This window comes from Eumetopias jubatus, unplaced genomic scaffold (genome assembly GCF_037043125.1).
Source record: "Eumetopias jubatus isolate StellerSeaLion01/CBP00866 unplaced genomic scaffold, mEumJub1_p1.0 scaffold_10, whole genome shotgun sequence".
Lineage (NCBI taxonomy): Eukaryota > Metazoa > Chordata > Mammalia > Carnivora > Otariidae > Eumetopias > Eumetopias jubatus.
The window spans coordinates 53,190,144-53,209,888 of NW_028274816.1; the positions used below are offsets into that span (position 1 = coordinate 53,190,144).

A 19,745-nucleotide genomic window follows, 5' to 3' on the forward strand; every position below is an offset into this window, starting at 1 on the left:
CCCGCTTCTGGGCCTGGTTCTGCAGAGACACACAGAACAATCTGTGCCCACTGCTCTGTGACGGCTCTTCCAGACTTAGCCCCGTGGTGCCTGGCTCGCCACGGTAACTGTAACTAGAGTCTGGCAGGTGCTGCCTTTGTAGCAGGCTAACAGTGACCTTGAATCCACAAATCCTCATCCCCGGCGAGGTCACCCCAAGGGGCAGAGCAGCCTGGGAGTTAGGGCTCGGACCACATGATCTGGGGCTGCTGCCTGTAGCCATCCTTCCCACCTCCCCCCCCACCACCCCCCAGAGAGCCCAGCAGCAGGGGAGTGCCTCTCAGCACGTACAGCTCTCCATGGAGCAACCCCAACGCTCAGGACTCCTCCCTCCCCCAGGTCTCAAGTATCCCTGCCCCTGCTCCTGTTCTCCTGTCTGCCTGGAAGTTGGCTCCCTCCCTTTACCTGGACGGCTTCTTTTCAGCCTTTAAGCCTCAGCTTGGGAGTCCACACCTCCAGGAAGTCTTCCAAGACTTCCCTCCCTCCAGCTGGTTTGATTTCCTGCCTCCTGCCTTCTTCGGAGGCCCCCAGCCCTTTTCCTTTGCTTCTGGCCCTAATCACCAGTGCTGAGTCCACATATGCCCGAGGAAGTGTCTGTGGAAGGGACAAGGACTCCAGGGAGAGAGGAGGGACAGAGCAGCCTCGTGCAGGCCAGCAGCAGGCATTCCTTCTGTTCTTACACTCCTAGAACCACCTCCTCCAAGCTCCCTGCCACCTGCTGTCCAGCCCAGACTGATTCTCAAGGCCTCCTCCAACCCCTTCCTCTCGCTCCTCCCTTCCCAGCTCCCATCTGCTCCGGTCTGCCTTTTGCAACTGCAAAGCTTGGCCAAGGTTGTTTTCTGGGAGTTCTGTCACCCTGTGACCTCATTTCCCTAACAGACAAATGTTTCTCCCGTACCACCAAGAGCTCTAGGCACCATGCCAACCAGCTGCAGTGGGTACTGCAGTCCTCCAGTCCTCCTGCCTTAGCTGCCCACTGCAGCTCCAGCTGTCTTACCCCTGGGCTTGACCCTCTCTTCCTCAGCCCGTGTCCTGCGCCCACCCATCTGCTTCCCATGCCCGCTCCGCTCTGTCCTGTGGTCATTTCAGACATTTCCCGGCCTCCCGTGTGTCAGGCCCTGGTGGGAAGCTAAAGGCTTAGGAATGACTCAGACCCTTCCTTGCCCCCTCAGGGCTCCCAGTCTTCTAGGGAAACAGACACACCAACGAACCACTAAGAAATGTTTTACTTGAACAATACTAAGAAAGTCAAAAACACCCCTAGACCTGTCATTTTAAAAATTACATAAAGTACTAAGGGAGAGTCCCCCATCTGTCCCTCGAATGCCAGCTTCCAAAGTAATGTCAGCTAAACCGTTTGGCAGGAACCTTCCCTGCATTTTCCTAACTCGTATAGAGAAAGGGATGATTATAACACATTTCTATAATTTGTGTGTCCAGTGCTCAGCACGATGCTTTCCACCAAGGGGGGGCACGTGGATGTTTACTGAATCAATGAGGGATGTTTTGCTGTAGCTTTTCAATCAGGGTGGGGAAGACATCTCTCCGGGGGAGTAATTCAGAATGTCTGGGGTAGCGGTAGGCATTGATTGAAAATTTACATTAACCGTTAAAACATCATTTTGTATTTGGAGAGAAAAGAAAAATCCCTATTTTCATAATATGACTGTGGCATATAAAGCTTGACAAAATCTTTTAGGCGAGCAGGACCTAGTGAGTACAGGTTTCCCAGAGAAACCTACTGGATGTGGTAGGAGTGTGGGAGAAGACAGGTGACCTGTGTCTGAGGGAATCAGAGAAGGCTTCCTGGAAGAGGTGGGATCTGACCTGAGCAGGGACAAGTAGGAGTTTACCGGGTTTACGAAGTGGAGAAAACTGTTCCAGGCATGGAGCATAATGTGAGAGTGCAGTGGGCTCTGGGAGTGGGGGGTTGGGGGCCAGCAGTGGAAGACAGAGCAGGATGGGCTAGGAGGGGTGGCAGCTGGACCAGACTCCATGCCAGGTGGCTGAAGAAGGAAAGGGGTATTTGGCTCAGATCACCGAAGAGACCCAGCCTGGAACACGGGGCCTGGCCCCAGAGGCCTGTCTCTTTTTTCATTCTGAGGCAGGCAAAATGGGCGCCTGCCCGCTTCGACTTGCAGCCACTTGTACCCGGGGAGATAAAACCCTCCCACCGGCCAGGGTTGAGTTAGTGTCCTCAACCCCTGAGAAGGTAGGGTCAGCCCCCCTGGACCATGTGACCTGAGAATGAGGGAGGGCAAGTCCCCAAGAGGAAGAGATGGATCCTGTTGCTTGAGGAAGGGGCAGTGGGTGCCAGGTCCGCCACACCTGGAGGCGTGTTGTCAGTGTGCCCACAGGCCCTGGAGTCCAGGAGCCGGGCTGGGGCATCCCAGTCGCCCCACAACTGCGGGATTGGGGTCTGCTGTTGCTCATCTATCCTGACATTTTAACATGAAGAAGTAGCCTGGGATGTAACAGAATGTGCAGAGGTCGTTTTTGCTCCCTGTTGGGTGGGTCTTGGTTTGTGGTGTTCTGCCCCAATCGCTGGGACTTCCTGGGCTCCATGTGGCAGGGTCACCTTTGGGGGAGGAGGCACACAGAAGAACTCCTGCTAGAGACAGGCCACCTCTGCCCATACCACCTGCCCCTCCTCCAAACTTTAGGGCTTCCTCTAGTGAAATGACTAGAATAACATAGTCATTCATCCAGCCCTTATTGAGCACCTTGTATATGCCAGGTGCCTATTCATGGCCCCAAGGGGACAGCTGTGAACAAGGCAGGGGTGGCTGCCCTTGAGGACCTCATGTTCTAGTGGGGAGACAGACAGTAAACAAGTAAACAAACGAACAAGACTGTTTTAGAGTGAGTGTCCTGAAGAAAATGAAATAGGCTGGTGTCTTCGAGGGAGGTGGTCAGGAAAAGTTTCACTGAGGAGGTAGCCTTTGAGAGCTGAGGCCTGAATGAGTCAGTCATGAAGAAGCCAGGGGGAAAACTGAGGAAAAGGCAACAGCAAGTGCAAAGGTCCTGAGGTGGAAGGCAGCTTGACATCAGGGCCCAGAGAAAAGTGGTATGTCTGGAGCAGAGCAAGTTAACAGGAGACAAGTAAGAGGTGAGGGGGTCTTCTAGGATAGATCGAGGGGTTTGGAATGTATGCCAGGTATGATGAGAAGCTGTTGGGGGGTTGTTAAACAGGTGAGTGGCATGAGCCAACTGACCCTTTACAAAGCTCCCTCCAGCTGCCATGGGGAGAATGGACTGTGGGGGACCAGAGTAGAAGCAAGGGGCCCAGTGGGAAATGCTGGCAGGCATCCAGGCAGGGAGGTGAAGGTGATGGTGGGGGTCTGGAGTGCTATTTTATATGGATAGGGTAGATCAAGGATGACTCCTAGAATTTTGGCTTCAGCAACCAGAGGGTGGTAAGGTGATTTCCTGAGTTGGGGAAGGCAGGGGGGGGCACAGGGTGTTTTGGAGGGCAGGAGTAGGGAAGCAGGAGTTTCCCTTTGGACGTGGCAGGGGATAAAGAGTCTATTCACCATACAAGTGGAGACATCAAATAGGTAGACGGGCATTTGAGGCTGGAGCTCAGCCGGGAGGCTGGCTGGGGACTGGCAGTTATGAGTTGTCAGGCAGAGGACGGGGCTCCCGCCCTTGAGAGCTTGTGTTTGAGGGGGGTGACAGCAGGGGAATGACAGGAGGGTGTAGGGGCAGCAGATGCTTGTGCTGGGGGAGTATGTTGTGATTTCCCAAACACCTTGCAGATACTAATATTACTCAGGCCTCAGTACAATCCAGTAAAGAGTCAGACATTCTTATCCCCATTTTGTAGATGAGAACACTGAGCCCTGAGAGAGCTATGACTCAGTAGTAATGACTACCATTTATGCAGGACCACTCGAGTGAACAGAGACCAGGCTAAACATGCTACGTGTGTTGCATTTAATTCCTATAATAGCCCCAGGGGGTAAGAGTTATTGTGGTATCACCCGAGGAAATGGAGGCGTAAACAGGGTAAGGGATGCCCACAGTCCCCCAACTGTGTGAGGGACAGCCGGGTGTCTGGCCGTCTCCAGGACACCATGCACTGTTACCCTATACAGTTAGGGAGGCCAAGGCCCAGAAGAGAGCTGCCTTTCCCTGAGTCACGCAGCGAGAAGCAAGCAACAGGGCCTAGGCTCAGACCCCCAAGGTTCCCAGCTGGCAGGGACCCTGGCACTCTTCTGACCGCCCTCCCACCTAGCTCCCTCCACACAGTTCTGGGCCAGTCGGGGTGCCGTTTCTCCCAGGTGGCTCCTGGGACAGGTGCTCTCTCCCTTCCCAGGCAGCCCCCTCCACCACGGGGCCACCTGTCATGGGTCAGAGAGTAAGGAAGCCCGTCCTCACTCTGAACGCAACTGATGACAATGTAGTTTACGGGGTCCCCCAGACACCCCCCTTCCTGTTCTCTCCGCCCTGGACTTAATTCTAAACTGTCCATGTCTTGGGATGGGGTGTCCAAAACTGGTCATAGCTTGCCATCTCAGGGATGGCCGGTGAGTGTCACGCAGACACCATCCCAGTCTGGGTGGCTGCCAGAGCATGTGTGGGGGCCTGCAGTTGGGGGGGGTGGGGAGTCGGCCCTGTGCGCTGGAGTGAGGCGCTGCACCTGGGCCCAAGCGGCCACAGCAGGGGCCAGGCCTCCTCTAGTTCCTTTTAAAGGCTTTTTTCCACCACCACCCTCCCCCGACCCTCAGGTGGAACCAAGCCCAGATGGGAAAGTGGACAATTATACTCCTGTTCACCCGTGTGTCACGTAAATAGAGCGTCAGTCTTTCTGCCCGACTGTGGCCAAGATCCCAGTTGCGGCAAAGTACAGCCTGAAACCCCATCAATCAGTCCTAGGTTTCACTCATTCATTCACTGGAAATTCATTGATCGCCTGCTGGGTGCCCACACTGGGGTTGGGGTGATCAGAATCCAGCGAGGAACGAGAACCGGTCTCTTCCCTTCTCAGCTCTAGTGGGATGTGCTAAGCCCTCTGTGCCCGTTTTTCTCACAGGTCAGGAACGGAGCAGATGATCCACTAAATATCCTGGCCAGGGGCCCTTCCCCAGTGTCTCCACTTCCTCTGACTGCTCCACCATCTTGACTTGGTCCTAATGCGCCCCCAAGTGGCTTCAGATTGCATGCTGCTTGTAGATTATGGAGAAATGGGGCCTCCTACTGGTTAACCCCAGTCCTGAGCCAGCACAGCACCCAGAATCTTCTGTCATTCTGCAATTTCTTAGTCAGCAAACATTTCGTGAACATCCACCATGCCCCAGCACATTTTTGCAAGGGGGATACAGTGAGGAATAAGGCAGACAAGCCTGTGCCCTCCCAGAGCTGGCACCTACCCATAGCTGACAATTGCTATGAAGGAAGAAAAAGAGTATAATGTAATAGAGAGAGATTGAGGAGAGGAAGACTCCTCATCAGAGCGGGTAGCCAGGGGAGGCCTCTCTCAGGAGGGGGCGTTTTATAGAGACTTGCATGATGAGGCGGGGCCAATCATGTGCAGATCAAGAAGTGGGAGGGCAACAGCATGTGCAAAGGCCCTGAGGTGGGGACCTTTTTCAAGTTCAGTAACAGGAAGGAGACCAGTGTGATTCGCTCCGAGTCAAGGAGTGAGAGTCCTGGTTGATGAGGAAGGCCAGGTCATCCAGGGCCATGGCAAGGAGTTGAATTGTCTTACAAGTGTGATGAAAACCAGTGGAGGCTTTATGGTTAGATTAACATTTCAGAACAGGAACCCCCTGGAGGGGTCTGTGGATAGAATTCAGGGGAGTCCATGAACTTGGATGGGAAAAAATTATGTCTCAACTTTTACTATCCTCTAACTGAAAATGTTACGTTTCCTTCTATTATGAATAGACCACAGTAGCATTAGCGGGGCTCTGTCACCAATGGAATCCACAGGTATTTCTATACACAGAGACCTCAAAATATTGTTTTTACTCATCATTGCTTTGAAATTACAGTAGTCATCAGATGTGTTGCTTGATCTTATTATTTAATGGACTAATAAAGAAACCCATAGGTTATTATCACAATTCAAGATGTTGGATGACTTTTTCATATATAGTTGATTTCATATGAAATCCTATGCATTTTATTTTACCCATTCTTTAACTCTGAGAAGGGGGCAGTAGGTTTTGTCAGACATCAAGTAATTCAGAGCACAGAAAAAATTTAGAACTTTTTTGTTCAGGCTTGCAGATGTGTTGGATGGGGGAGAGAAGGGATGGAGGGTATCGGGACTGCCCCCTAAGTTTCTGGTCTGAGTGACAGTGAGTGGGGGTGTGGTTGGGTTTTTCATGTGGACTTCTCACCATGAGGCCCTCTGCAAATTGGGATGCACTTTCCCCACCCTTTTCCTCTCCAGGGGAGATGCAGAAAGAAATCTGCAGACACCTCTCTTTTAGGCTTCTGGGGAGAAAGGGGGTTTTCACTGAGAGTCACACTAGGGAGAGACAGTAGTTAACAAATACTTAATCAGCAAGCTAGTCAGAAAAACGTTGGTGATAAGTCTTTATATCTGGCTTTATTCCTTGATTCAGCTCAGTGGGCATTTAATGGGGGCTGACCAGATTGTGTTGAGGGTTAGGGATATGAGCAGAGTAAGACCTGGCCTCTGCCTTCTAGAGTTATAGTGTAGCAGAGGAAAATTGTACATAAGCAAATGCACTGCATCGCGAGAAATGCAGGGTAGAGCAGGGTGGGTTCAGTTTTGTGGGGCCTGATTTTTATACAGTGTGCAGGTCTTTTTAGGGAAAAGGAAGACAAAATTATGAGACCAAAATTAGGTACGGGGACTTGGAAGGATCCGTTGTGAAGGGGTGGGGGGCCTGAAATCCAGGCTTCACTCACATCGTGGCCAGGCCTCATGTGGAAGGGACACCACCATGTGATTGATCAGATGGAGAGGCTCTGAAGACAAGGCAAGAATGGACACAGTTTCAAAGGATAGAGTATTGGGACTTCAAACCCCTTAAGCTGTATTCTTAGATGACGAGTAGCTAGAGAGAAGAAGTGAGAGGTCAGGAGCATCTGGGTACTCTGTCCACTTTCTGAGGCACAGGGAGAAGGCAGAGGCCTTTGCAGTGGACGGGAAATAGCCTTGAACAGTCAAAACACGAATGGTTGGGAAAACAGGGATGTCGGGCAGAAATGAGTGTTCGGTTGGGTAGGTGGGGGTGGGACATCTTTATTTCTTTATTTAGGCTAGGTAAATGTTCAAAACTCAAGAGATATGGAAGGATTTACAGTGTTGCCAGTTTCTGGTATAGTTTCCGAGGTATAGTCTATGCATACGCAGGAAATACCTAGAAATACTTTAAAAAAAATGCAAACAGTAGCACATCATACCCAGTGTTCTGTCTCTTGAGCTCTCCATTCAACAGGACATCTTGGAGATTGTTCCATTTCAGGACACGAAGAGTGTCCTCATTCTTTCGGATGAATGTATAGTATTGCGTCATAAAGATCCACCCTAGTTCATTTGCCTGTTCCCCACTCTTGTGTGTTCAGCTTGTTTCCACTCTTGCTGAACACTGCATGATGCTAGGAATACCCTTCTAGAGAGAGCATTTTGCACGTGTGAATGTATCTCTAAGATAAATTCCTAGAAGTGAAATGGCTGAGTCAAAGGGTATATGCCTTTGTAATTCTTTTTTACTTTTTAAAAATTTTATTTTATTTAAATTCAATTAATTAACATATAATATATTATTGGTTTCAGAGGTAGAGGTCAGTGATTCATCAGTCTTATATAACACCCAGTACTTATCACATCACATGCCCTCCTTAATGTCCATCACTCAGTTACCCCCTCCCCCCCACCTCCCCTCCAGCAACCCTGAGTTTGTTTCCTATGATTAAGAGTCTCTTATGGTTTGTCTCCCTCTCTGATTTCGTCTTGTTTTATTTTTCCTCTCTTCCCCTGTGATCCTCTGTTTTATTTCTTAAATTCCACATATGAGTGAGATCATATGATAATTGTCTTTCTCTGATCAACTTACATTGCTCAGCATAATACCCTCTAGTTCCATCCACATCGTTGCAAATGGAAAGATTTCATTTTTTGATGGTTGAATAATATTCCATTGTGTGTGTATATTTATATATATACACACCACATTTTCTTCATCCATTCATCTGTCGATGGACATCTGGGCTCTTTCCATAGTTTGGCTGTTGTGGACGTTGCTATGAACATTGGGGTGCAGGTGCCCCTTTGGATCACTGCATTTGTATCTTTGGGGTAAATACCCAGTAGTGCAATTGCTGGATCGTAGGGTAGCTCTATTTTCAACTTTCTGAGGAACCTCCATACTGTTTTCCAGAGTGGCTGCACCCGCTTGCATTCCCACCAACAGTGTAGGAGGGTTCCCCTTTCTCCGCATCCCCGCCAACATCTGTCGTTTCCTGACTTGTTAATTTTAGCCATTCTGACTGGTGTGAGGTGGGATCTCATTGTGGTTTTGATTTGGATTTCCCTGATGCTAAGTGATGTTGAGCATTTTTTCATGCGTCTGTTGGCCATTAGTATGTCTTCTTTGGAGAAATGTCTTTCATGTCTTCTGCCCTGCCTTTGTAATTCTGACAGACATTGCCAAATTATCTTCTCACTAGTGATGTGCAAGTGTGTGTTTCCCCATTTGCCCCAACACAGCGTGTTATACACTGCTGTTATCTTTGCCCATCAGATATGTAAAAATAGTATCTCAGTGCAGTTGTAGCTCTGTTTATCTTATTGTGAATGAGTCTGAATGTGTTTTCATTCAGAGCAGTTTATATTTCCTTTGCTGGGCACTCACCAGCCCTATGTTGGCCAGATTACTACTGAATTGTTAGTTTTTCTCTTATTGATTTGTAATCACTCTTTATATGCTAAAGAAATGGACCCTTTGTGTCAAGTTGCGTATGTTTTTTCCTCAGTTTGTTCACTTCCTAGGACATTAAATTGGTCTTTGGAATAACGATAGCCTTGGGAGGAATTGAAGGGCATATGTCATCTGCCTCAATTTTCCAGAAGGAAAAAGAATGTCACCCTAAGTAACATAACTTTCAACTGTCATAAAAGTTGCTGAGCAAATTATGAAGCGTCAGTGTGGGTTCGTTCAACAAATATATGTGGAGCACTTACTGGCTGCCAGATATTCTAGATGCTGAGATTATAATAATGACCAAAACCATCAAGATCACACTCTCATGGAGCTGACATACCAGGTGAGGGAGAGGCACTGCGAAAGGGTAAACAGAGAGATACCTTGAGGTAGTGATAAGTCTTAACAGAGGAGGTGAAATGGAGGTAACAAAGAGAGGGGTGGTGGTGGCTGCTTTAGATTAGGTGGTTAAGGAGGGCATCTCTGAAGAGGTGATTTTTTTTTTTTAAGAGAGAGAATGTGAGTGCCTGAGGAGGGGGAAAAAAGGGAGAGAGAGAATCTTTTTTTTTTTTAAGGATTTATTTAATTTTAGAGAGAGGGAGAGCGCGCACAAGCAGAAGGGGCAGAGGGAGAGGGAGAGACTCTTAAGCAGGCTCCACACCCAGCATGGAGCCTGACGTGGGGCTCAATCTCATGACTCTGAGATCATGACCTGAGCTGAAATCGAGAGTCAGACACTTAACTGACTGAGCCACCCAGGCGCCCCTGAAGAGGTGATTTTACGTGAAGACCTGGTGGCAGGAAGGGCCTAGGCAGGAGTATAAGAACTAGAACTGCTTGGCAGCGGGAACAGCATGTGCAAAGGCCCTGAGGTAGGAGTTGAGGTCAGGAAGACTAGCACGGGCTTTGGTATGAAGGACCTTAGAGAGCAGGTAAGGGGTTTTGATTGTATTACTGTGGCTATGAGAAGCCACTGGAGTGTGTGTGTGTGTGTGTGTGTGTGTGTGTGTGTGTGTGTGTCTGTGTCTGTGTCTGTGTTTAAGGGGGTTTTGCTTTTCCTTTTGGAAATGTTCAAACCTAAAAGTGGAGGGTATGATATAAGGAACTGTACGTGCCTTCACCCGCTCAGTAGACACCAACCTTTTGCCAATCCTGTTTCATCTATACCCTTCACTTTTTTTGTGGAGAGGCTGGATGTTTTTTTCTCTCCCTCTGTCCCTGCTTCATTTCCCTTAAAAAAAAAAAATCTTTTCATTGAAGTATAACAAATACTGTAAAGTGCACAAATCATAAATATACAGATCAGTGATGCTCACAAACTGAGCATACTCATGTAACTTGCAGCCAGATCAAGAACTGAATATGGCCAGCTCCCCAGGAGCCCCTGGGGATGCCTTCTAGCCTCTCCCTCCCCAAATGCAAATGGAACCATATAGGATGCTCTCTATCATGTCTAGCTTCTTCCATGTATCATGTCTGGGAAGTTTATTTTGCTGTGTGCCATTACAGAGTGTAGACTGCCCCTTCTCATTGCTGTAGCATTCCAGTGAATCAGTTTACTCACCCATTTCGATTCTGATGGGTACCTGGCCTTTCTTTGGGTTTGGGCCATTACAAATGGTTCTGCCGTGAACACTGTGGCACGTGTCTTTTGGTGAACACATGTATGCACTTACAGTGGCTAACACCCAGGCGGGAAATCTCTGGGTCATGAGACAGGTGTATGTTTGGCTTTAGTAAATACTGCCTGTATTTGTTTTCTAGAGCTGCTATAACAACCAACCACCAACTGGCTGTCTTAAACAACAGAAATGTATTCTTTCACAGCTCTGGAAGCTATAAGTCTGAAGCCAGTGTGTTGATAGGGTTGGGCATCTTCTCTCTGGGTCTCTTCACAGTGCCTTCCCTCTGTACATGCTTGTCTCTGTGTCCAAATTCCCCCTTACTAAATGGACATCCATCATATTGGATTAGGACCCTATCTTCAAATAAGGCCACTCTCTGGGGTTCTGGGGCGTTAGGATTCCTATATATCTTTTGAGGGGCGGACATAATTCAAACCATAACAGTGCCAAAGAGTTTTCCAAAGTTGTTGAACCAATTTACTGTGCTGGAGTATTTTATTTTATTTTATTTTATTTTATTTTATTTTATTTTATTTTATTTTATTTTATTTTATTTTATTTTGCTGTGCTGGAGTATTTTAAAGCTAATTCCAGACATGGTATCGTTTGCCTCAAGTGTTTTAAGAGAAGGGAAGACTTGGTCTGATTTACATTTTTAAACGATACTATTTGTTCTGTGGTTCAATGTAAGACAAGGCAAATATTTCTTCAAGAAAGAGAAGGTAAATCAAGAGCGAGCCCTCCTGGGTCAGCCCAGATAGGATGCTCTGGTAGCCTGGGGTTGGGAGAAGCCTCCTGTGGGCCCTTACCTAAGGGAAGCCATTCACAGACCGTGCTCCATCCCTCCCCACCCACTCTGTGGAACCCCTCAGGGCTCACACAGTGCAGAGGGAGCTGGGCCAGGACTCAGGCTTTCTGTCCATCCCCCTCCCTGCCAGGACATACAGCAGCTCCTCCAGCTTCAGCAGCTGGTGCTTGTGCCAGGCCACCACCTCCAGCCACCTGCTCAGTTCCTGCTGCCACAGGCCCAGCAGAGTCAGCCAGGTAAGGCCCCACCCACCCCATGGCCTCCCCTCCCCGAGGATGCTTCCACAGAACTCTCCGTCCCCCCTCACCCCTTGCAATCCCCTTGTCTCCCCAGGCCTGCTACCGACGCCAAATCTCTTCCAGCTACCTCAGCAAACCCAGGGAGCTCTTCTGACCTCCCAGCCCCGGGCCGGGCTGCCCCCACAGGTGAGAATGTCCACCGATATGCCAGGCTGGGTGGAGGGGGGGTGGGAGGGTGAGGGTCTCTGCTCCCTTCAACCCTCCCCATGACCATAGGGGCCAGAATAGGAGTTGGGAGACCTGGGAACCAGCCCTGCTCTGCCACTGATTTGCTATGGGACCTTAGACAAGCCACTCTCCCTGTCTGGGTCAGCTTCTTCCTCTATAGAAGGAGGGGAATCAGCCAGGCCCTAGGGGCTCTTAACCCTTTCAGACACATGGACTCCTTTGAGAATCTGACGAAAGATTTTGATCTGACCCCCGCTACCCCAAAATGCACACGTGCAAAAAACCTATAGGTTGTGGCCTGGCCTTTCTTTCAGTTTGCTGACTGGGTTCTAGACTTCAATAATAATCTTTCACGATTCTTTATGGATTTTGACGTTCCTTCCTACCCACTTTTTTTTAACAGCCCTTTCAAAAAATATGAACTATTTAACCCAAAAAGTTTAGAGACTAATACAGGGCTGAGCTGAATTCTGAAATCCAAAATGCTTGGAAAACCAAGTTGTTTTTGTAATGTGAGACCAGAAGTCATGTGGCTGCAAAACCTGTCTTGAACTAAGGCTAGGAGTATGACTTTCCTTTCTCCCTCCCATGTGATATTTGTGCTTTGCTGAGAGCTGTTAATGTGTTCAGTGATGGGGTGATGCCTCGACCCTGATGGGGGGAGTCACATTATTTGTGACCTGTGTAGGCTTTCTAAAATCTGTAAAATTTCTGAATTCCAAAACCCATCTGGCCCCAGCATTTGGAAAATGGATCAAGGACTTATGTGACCAACATGGTTGCACTCACCACCTGTTTCAGATATTTTTAGGGAAATAAAGCAATTCAGAGAGACCTGTTGCTTCTTTGTAAATCCCCCAGGCACCCTCCTCCTCTACTTTTAAAAATGCTTTCACTTTATCTGCAACCTTTCACGGGATTCTCCCATCAACCCCATGGGGTGGGCGGAGCAACCATGATTGTTTCCATTCTGCAGAGGGGAAAACTGAGGCCCAGGGGGATTAAGAAACTTGCCTGAGTTACCCAACGATTCGGTAGCAGAGCCAGTCATTAATTCCCTGCCTGAGAGAAGGATAAAACCATGGCCCCCAGCTCCAGGGAAAAAGCCGATGGTTGAAAGGAGCTGGCTACTCCTGGAAGTTTGCAGGCTGGGAGGGAATGTGCAGAGAGAGAGTTGGGGGCAGTGAGAGGTCTCTATGGAGCAGCAGAGTGTCCCCTTGATGGGGATTGACAATGAGTGTGCATCAGCCTCCTGGGGACAGGTAGAGGAGAGCCTGCAGGAAGAGGTGGGATGGCAGAGAGGGAAGGAGGGAGGGAGGACTGCGCAGCCATTGCTGAGCCCCATCCTGGTCCTCGATCCTGCACCCCACCCACCCCTGCCCACCTTACCAGGCCGTGACCCGCCCCACGCTGCCCGACCCGCACCTCTCGCACCCGCAGCCCCCCAAATGCTTGGAGCCACCATCCCACCCCGAGGAGCCCAGTGACCTGGAGGAGCTGGAGCAGTTCGCCCGCACCTTCAAGCAACGCCGCATCAAGCTGGGCTTCACACAGGTCTGGGGCGACCCGGCAGCACGGGCGGTGGGCCTGAGGGTGACGCGGCTTGGCCAGGTGGTGGGCGGGGCGCGGGTTCCCTCTCCCCAGCACCGGGCAGTGAGCGTGGCCAAGTGGTGGGGGGGGCGAGAGACCGCAGCCGGCCGGTGGGCGGGGCCAGGGGTGTGGCCAGCCGGTGGACCGGGGTGAGACCTGCGCCCTGACGGCCGCCCCATTCCCCACCCCACTCGGCCAGGGTGATGTGGGCCTGGCCATGGGCAAGCTCTACGGCAACGACTTTAGCCAGACGACCATCTCCCGTTTCGAGGCCCTCAACCTGAGCTTCAAGAACATGTGCAAACTCAAGCCCCTCCTGGAGAAGTGGCTCAACGACGCAGGTGGGACTGGGCCGGGGCTCCCAGGGCGGGCGGCCGGTGGTGGGCCCCCGAGGCTCCCTCTCATGCCCCCGTCTCCTCCCGGGCACAGAGACTATGTCTGTGGACTCAAGCCTGCCCAGCCCCAACCAGCTGAGCAGCCCCAGCCTGGGCTTCGACGGGCTCCCTGGCCGGAGACGCAAGAAGAGGACCAGCATCGAGACAAACGTCCGCTTCGCCTTAGAGAAGAGTTTTCTAGCGGTGAGGCCGCGGCCTTCTGGGAGGCTCTGAGGTGGGGGGGCGGGGTGGAACTGGGGTTCACCAGCCCTCTGCCCGCAGAACCAGAAGCCTACCTCAGAGGAGATCCTGCTGATTGCAGAGCAGCTGCACATGGAGAAGGAAGTGATCCGCGTCTGGTTCTGCAACCGGCGCCAGAAGGAAAAACGCATCAACCCCTGCAGCGCAGCCCCCATGTTGCCCAGCCCGGGGAAGCCAGCCAGCTACAGCCCCCATCTGGTACCAGGAGCCCCTCTGGGGGTGGGGGGCATAAAGCTCTGGCAACAGCCCACCCCTAGGCAGGTGCCTCTGTGAAGCACAGTCTACTTGGTTGTCCACAGTGCCCGGCACAGGGGCAGGGAGACTCACCCTTGGGGACAGGCTGTCACAAGGTTGGAGCACAGTCACACGGGGACACAATTTCCAGGGAACTGTGGTCTTATGTGGGGGATACAAGCATCCACAGACACATACCAGCAGAGCCAAAAATAGTTCTCACAGTGCATGGCCACATGAAGAGAGATCCCAGGTAGGAGATGGAGGTACCCCCCCCCCATACACACACACACGGGTTCACAGCCACACACACAGACACAGGCAGGGACAGCGTTATGTCCCTGGGTGTACATTCAGGTTCACAGCTGCACGCAGACCTGCTTGGGATCAGACGCACTGGGACACCCCTTTATTGCATCTCATGTGGAAAGGGGCTGTGACGTGACAGAGAGGAGCCCCCGAGGCCCCTGGTATGGAGGAAGAAGAGACTACCTGAGCTGAGTTCTAAAGGACAAGGGAGAGGTAGCCAGCCACTTAAAGACTGCCATGCCCAAAGGCCTAGAAGCCGGAGTGTGCTGAACCCAATCGGATGAACTCCAGTGCAATTTAAATGTGGTTGGAGCAGGAATGTATATGAATGAGTATGGGGGTAGGGGCTGGGCAGGGGCCAGACTCTCAAGTAACATGCTGAGGAGTTGAACGTGAACCACGGGCAGTGAGGAGCTAAGGAGGAGTTTTGAGCTGGGGAGGGACAGGGTCACATTAAGAGTGAGGCTATTGGAGCTGATGGAGGCAGGGAGGCCAAGAAGGAGGCTGTGGGTGGTCCCAGAAAATCAAGCAATAGGACATCCCAACACTCTGATGCAGAGACGCCCCTTATCATCATAATACTCCCCCCTCCACACACACGCTTTAGCCCTGCAACTGGATGGTGTCAGAGAGGTGGGAGAACACTCAATTAGGAATTACTTTTTCCCACCTATGGTTCAGGATCACTTTGGGTAAATGTTAACGTAGATACGACGGAAAGAACCTAGCATAATACAAGCATAGCATTGTGCCCAAAGTCCCTTCTCCCCTCAGCCTGAGGGCAGATGAATGGGGGTCTTACCCACAGGGAGCATCATGGGGGCTACTGGGAAACAGTGGCCTCACCATGCCTTCTTTCCTCTCTCCCCAGGTCACACCCCAAGGGGGCGCCGGGACCTTGCCATTGTCCCAAGCTTCCAGCAGTCTGAGCACAACAGGTCAGGGCGGGCAGGAGCCCGTGAGGGGGCTTTGGGAGGCCCAGTACAGGCCTGAGGTTCTCTAGTGGCTTAGGGCATCTGTGGGCCTCAAGGCTGAGCCTGGGGATGAGGGAGGCAGGGGGCACAGAGAGGAGAGGGCAGCCTCACCTGTCCCTGCCAGAGCAGCTCGGCTCTCATCTGCTCTACGATTTCCTATGAGAAAAGCACAGGCTTTTTGCTAAAAGTTGATGTACTCGGGTTCTGGTCCTGGCTTTTATAAACTGTGTGAGCTCCAGGAGTGACTTTACCTCTCTGAGCCTCAGGTTTTATAAAATTATTGTGAACGTATAATACATACAAAAGCTATATACATGAACATATACATACAAGAGTGTGTATGTCTGTGTAACCCCCCCGGACACACACACACATACATGCTCTTTTGTGCCCAAAGGTCCCCTTGCTCCCTTCCTGGGACAGGGCCTGTGTAACACCACATATAAGAATAATAGAAAACTGGAGCCTGGCTGGCTCGGTCAGTGGAGTATGTGGCTCCTGATCTTGGGGTTGTGAGTTCGATCCCTACACTGGGTGTAGAGATTACCGAAATAAATAAACTAAAAAAAAAAAAAAAAGAATAGAAAACAAACATGATATTGATTTTTCTCAGATTAAGAGATAAGAAGTGGAAGCTTATAAAGTTATAAGTGTGTGCCTGGCACTGTCTAAACTCTTTCTGAAGAATATCGACTCATCTCATCCTCACACTCATTTTATAAAGTAGGCCCTGTTATTATCCCCATTTTCCAGATTAGGCAACTGAAGGCCAGAGAGGTGAAGGTGCTCTCCCAAGGGCACAGATGGGGCGGAACAGGCAGGAAATTGCGGCCGGCCCGTGGCTGTCTGGCCGTCCGGCCGCTGAGTCCTCTCCACCTCGGTGCGCACAGCCGCAGCCCCCTGCCTGGCCCCTAGAGGGAGCCACAGGGCGAAGTCTTAGAGGCGCCCGGCGCCGAGGCTCAGGGCCGGGTTCGCGCCGTGTGAGCGCACCCGGGCACGGGGCTCGGCTCCGGGGGTGGCAGCTGCGCACGCTGCCATTATTGTGATCGCCGTCACGGCGGCCGTGGGAAGAGCCGGTGGGAGGCCTGAGTCTGTTCCCCCGGAGGAGATGCCACAGGGCGCGCGCCGGGCGGGAAGGCGAGCAGGGGTGGACCCCGGGTTCCCCGGTGGAGGACGAGTGGAAGCTGAAGTCTCCGTCTCTCTGTCTCTCTCTGGCAGTTACTACCTTATCCTCAGCTGTGGGGACGCTCCACCCCAGCCGGACAGCCGGAGGGGGTGGGGGCGGGGGCGGAGCCGCGCCCCCCCTCAATTCCATCCCCTCTGTTACTCCCCCACCCCCGGCCACCACCAACAGCACAAATCCCAGCCCTCAAGGCAGCCACTCGGCTATCGGCTTGTCGGGCCTGAACCCCAGCACGGGGTAAGTGGACAGTTGCACTTAGGGAGGCTGTGGGGAGAGAAGCAGGGTCGCCGCTGCTTCCCGGGTGGGAGCCGCGCCCCAGTTCTGCCGCCGGCGGGTCCCTGCCCCTGCTAACGCCTCTGCTTTGCCTCTTGCAGAAGCACAATGGTGGGGTTGAGCTCCGGGCTGAGTCCAGCCCTCATGAGCAACAACCCTTTGGCCACTATCCAAGGTGCGTGCTGCCTCATGTCACTCCCATCGCCACCAGCCTGGCCCCCTGGGGCCTCGAGCCTCCCCCCATTGCTGCTCCAGCCATGCCATCCTGCCCTGCTCACTGCATCGCTCGCCTCTTCATACCCATTTCTCCTTTGGGGAAGGTGTGAGGGCTGCTGATGGGGGTCAGTGGGGCCGATGGGAAGACAGGGGGCACTGCGGGCAGGATGCTGGAAGGTGCCCCCAGCCCAGCCCCTTTCTCTCTCCCCACCAGCCCTGGCCTCTGGTGGAACCCTGCCCCTTACCAGCCTTGACGGCAGCGGGAACCTGGTGCTGGGGGCGGCCAGCGCGGCTCCGGGGAGCCCCGGCCTGGTGACCTCACCGCTCTTCTTGAACCACGCTGGGCTGCCCCTGCTCAGCGCCCCGCCGGGCGTGGGCCTGGTCTCGGCAGCCGCTGCGGCAGTGGCGGCCTCCATCTCCAGCAAGTCTCCGGGCCTCTCCTCCTCCTCCTCCTCCTCCTCCTCCTCTTCCTCCTCCTCCTCCTCGTCCTCCACTTGCAGCGAGGCCACAGCACAGACCCCTGGAGGCCCCGGGGGGCCCGAGGCAGGGTGCAAGCCCGAGTGAGGGCCCGCCTTGCCTCCCCTCCTACTCCTCCGACCCCCACCTCAGTCCCCCCCCGCCTGGGAAGAGGGCGAGGAGGCCAGCAGTGGTGGTGCAGAGGGTCCTTGGAGCCGGAGTGACAAGGGAGGAAAGACCAAAAAAAAAAAAAACCCCAACTAACCAAAAAAACAAAACAAAACAAAACAAAAAAACAAGAAAGAAAGAAAGAAAGAAAGAAAATGAAAGAAACCAACCAACAAAAAGAAACCAAAAATAATCACAACAGAAACCAGCTGCCCCAAAGGAACCAGAGGTGAAAAACAAACAAAAACCAAAACCAAAAACAAAAAAAATACCCCGCAAAACCAAACCAAAAACCAGTTGCGAGCCAGACCTCAGTGTGCTCACCCTCACTGCTACGACACCAAATAAGAACCCCAGCCAGGGGCAGAGAAGCCTCGGCAGGGCGGACCTCTCGCCGAGCCTCTGGCTGGGGGGGCCAACCCCCAACCTTGCCTCCTCCAGTGGGGGCCAGAGAAGGCAAAAGAGAATGTGCCAGCCTCCAGCCCCAGCCCCCAGCCCTGGGCCAGCGAAGACAGGGCACAGGCTGGGGCCGACGGGGTGGGCTCAGAACCACCCGCCAAATGTTCTTTTCCAGAAGGTGAAAGAGAAGGGGCGTGAACAACCTTACACCAAATATTCAGTAGCTTCATCCAAAGGATGTACAGAATTTTTAGCGTTACGCTCAACAGAATGTGTCCCTACCATGTATCCCCCTCTCCCTTGGCCCCCGGCTCTCCCCACCTGGGCAAGGGGTCTCGCTTTAACCTCCTCCCTCCCCCAGCCAGGGGAGAGTGCAGGGGCAGGCCTGGGATGACTTTTCACCCCTCGTACCTCCCCCTTTTCCCTTTGAAGGGTGGGCTAGGCCGGTTTGTGAAGTTCTAGCTCTCACATGTCCCCCCCCCCCAACCCTGTCACCCTCCTCTGCTCTGGAATCCACCCCCTCCCTGGCCCAGGGGAAGGTGGAAGTTTCGGGCAAGAGGGATGAGGTGAGGGCATTCAAGTTGTCTTTTTTCCCATCCTCGTCTGTCAGTTTCCCTGAAAAAAAAAAATTCATATTCCAGTGCCTATCCGTGGGATCCTTCACGTTCTTTGACATTGACCAGAAACCAAAAAGAGAACTCACCTCGCTCTTCCCACCCTGTGTCCCTCTGATACTGGCAGATGCCTCTTCCTCCCCCCACCCGACACACATGTACACACGCACGCACCCCAGTGGTGGGGTTCCTCAAGGTGGCATCCCCATCAGGGTCCATGTGGCGGGGACAGTGCCATGACCTGTGGTCCCCATCTGAGAGGGCACTGTGGCGGCCACCACCCCCACGAGACCTCCCTCGAGTCTTGGCTGGACCCCATGTTTGCCCAGCCCTGGACCCGTCTCAATGGACAGAGGAGAGACGCCGCTGGGAGCCACTTTGCCCTCCTGCTATTGTGGAGGCCAACAAAGTTTTGAACCAAAAAAAAAAAAAAAAAAAAAACCCAACAGAACAAAACACAAAAAACAAAAAAACCAAACAAACAATAAATTAAAACTAGAAAAAAAAGAATTTATAGATATATATATATATTTAAGGGAAAGAAGACAAGGACTCTTCAAGAATAAGAAGGAGCCGCGAGGTGGAGCCAAGCCCCTGCGCCAGTGGTCCAGGCCCTTGGTCCCCAAGGCGGATGGAAGGACAGACGCTTCTTTCTCTTCACAAATACCTCATGGACGTCGTCTTCGGGAAAGCCGGAGGGGGAGGCTGGGGCAGGGCCTGTCCCTCAGCCAGGGCGGATGGAAGCGGGTGGGCAGGGCGGAGAGAGGGGGGGTCAGGGACAGGGGTGGAGAGCCCCGAGCTCCCTGCCCCCCAATCCATTGAAAAAAGCTTTAAAAAAAAAAAAAAACGAAA

General features: G+C 52.2%; 1 protein-coding gene across 11 annotated transcripts in view; it reads left to right on the top strand.

The window, feature by feature from the left end:
• POU2F2 (POU class 2 homeobox 2) overlaps positions 1 to 19,745 on the top strand; it is a 57,094-nt gene extending 37,349 nt beyond the window's left edge. For 4 of the 11 annotated variants that reach the window (XM_028088005.2, XM_028088001.2, XM_028088003.2 and 1 more), the window contains exons 6-15: positions 11,506 to 11,611; positions 11,709 to 11,800; positions 13,235 to 13,396; positions 13,632 to 13,773; positions 13,862 to 14,010; positions 14,089 to 14,265; positions 15,482 to 15,548; positions 16,803 to 17,004; positions 17,142 to 17,215; positions 17,471 to 18,926. In XM_028088005.2, coding sequence (XP_027943806.1) covers positions 11,506 to 11,611; positions 11,709 to 11,800; positions 13,235 to 13,396; positions 13,632 to 13,773; positions 13,862 to 14,010; positions 14,089 to 14,265; positions 15,482 to 15,548; positions 16,803 to 17,004; positions 17,142 to 17,215; positions 17,471 to 17,820 — 1,521 coding nt within the window. In that variant the 3' untranslated portion in view covers positions 17,821 to 18,926. Of the gene's footprint in view, positions 1 to 11,505; positions 11,612 to 11,708; positions 11,801 to 13,234; positions 13,397 to 13,631; positions 13,774 to 13,861; positions 14,011 to 14,088; positions 14,266 to 15,481; positions 15,549 to 16,802; positions 17,005 to 17,141; positions 17,216 to 17,470; positions 18,927 to 19,429 lie in introns of those variants that run through there. The other 7 variants (XM_028088002.2, XM_028088006.2, XM_028088008.2 and 4 more) reach the window with 4 other exon arrangements.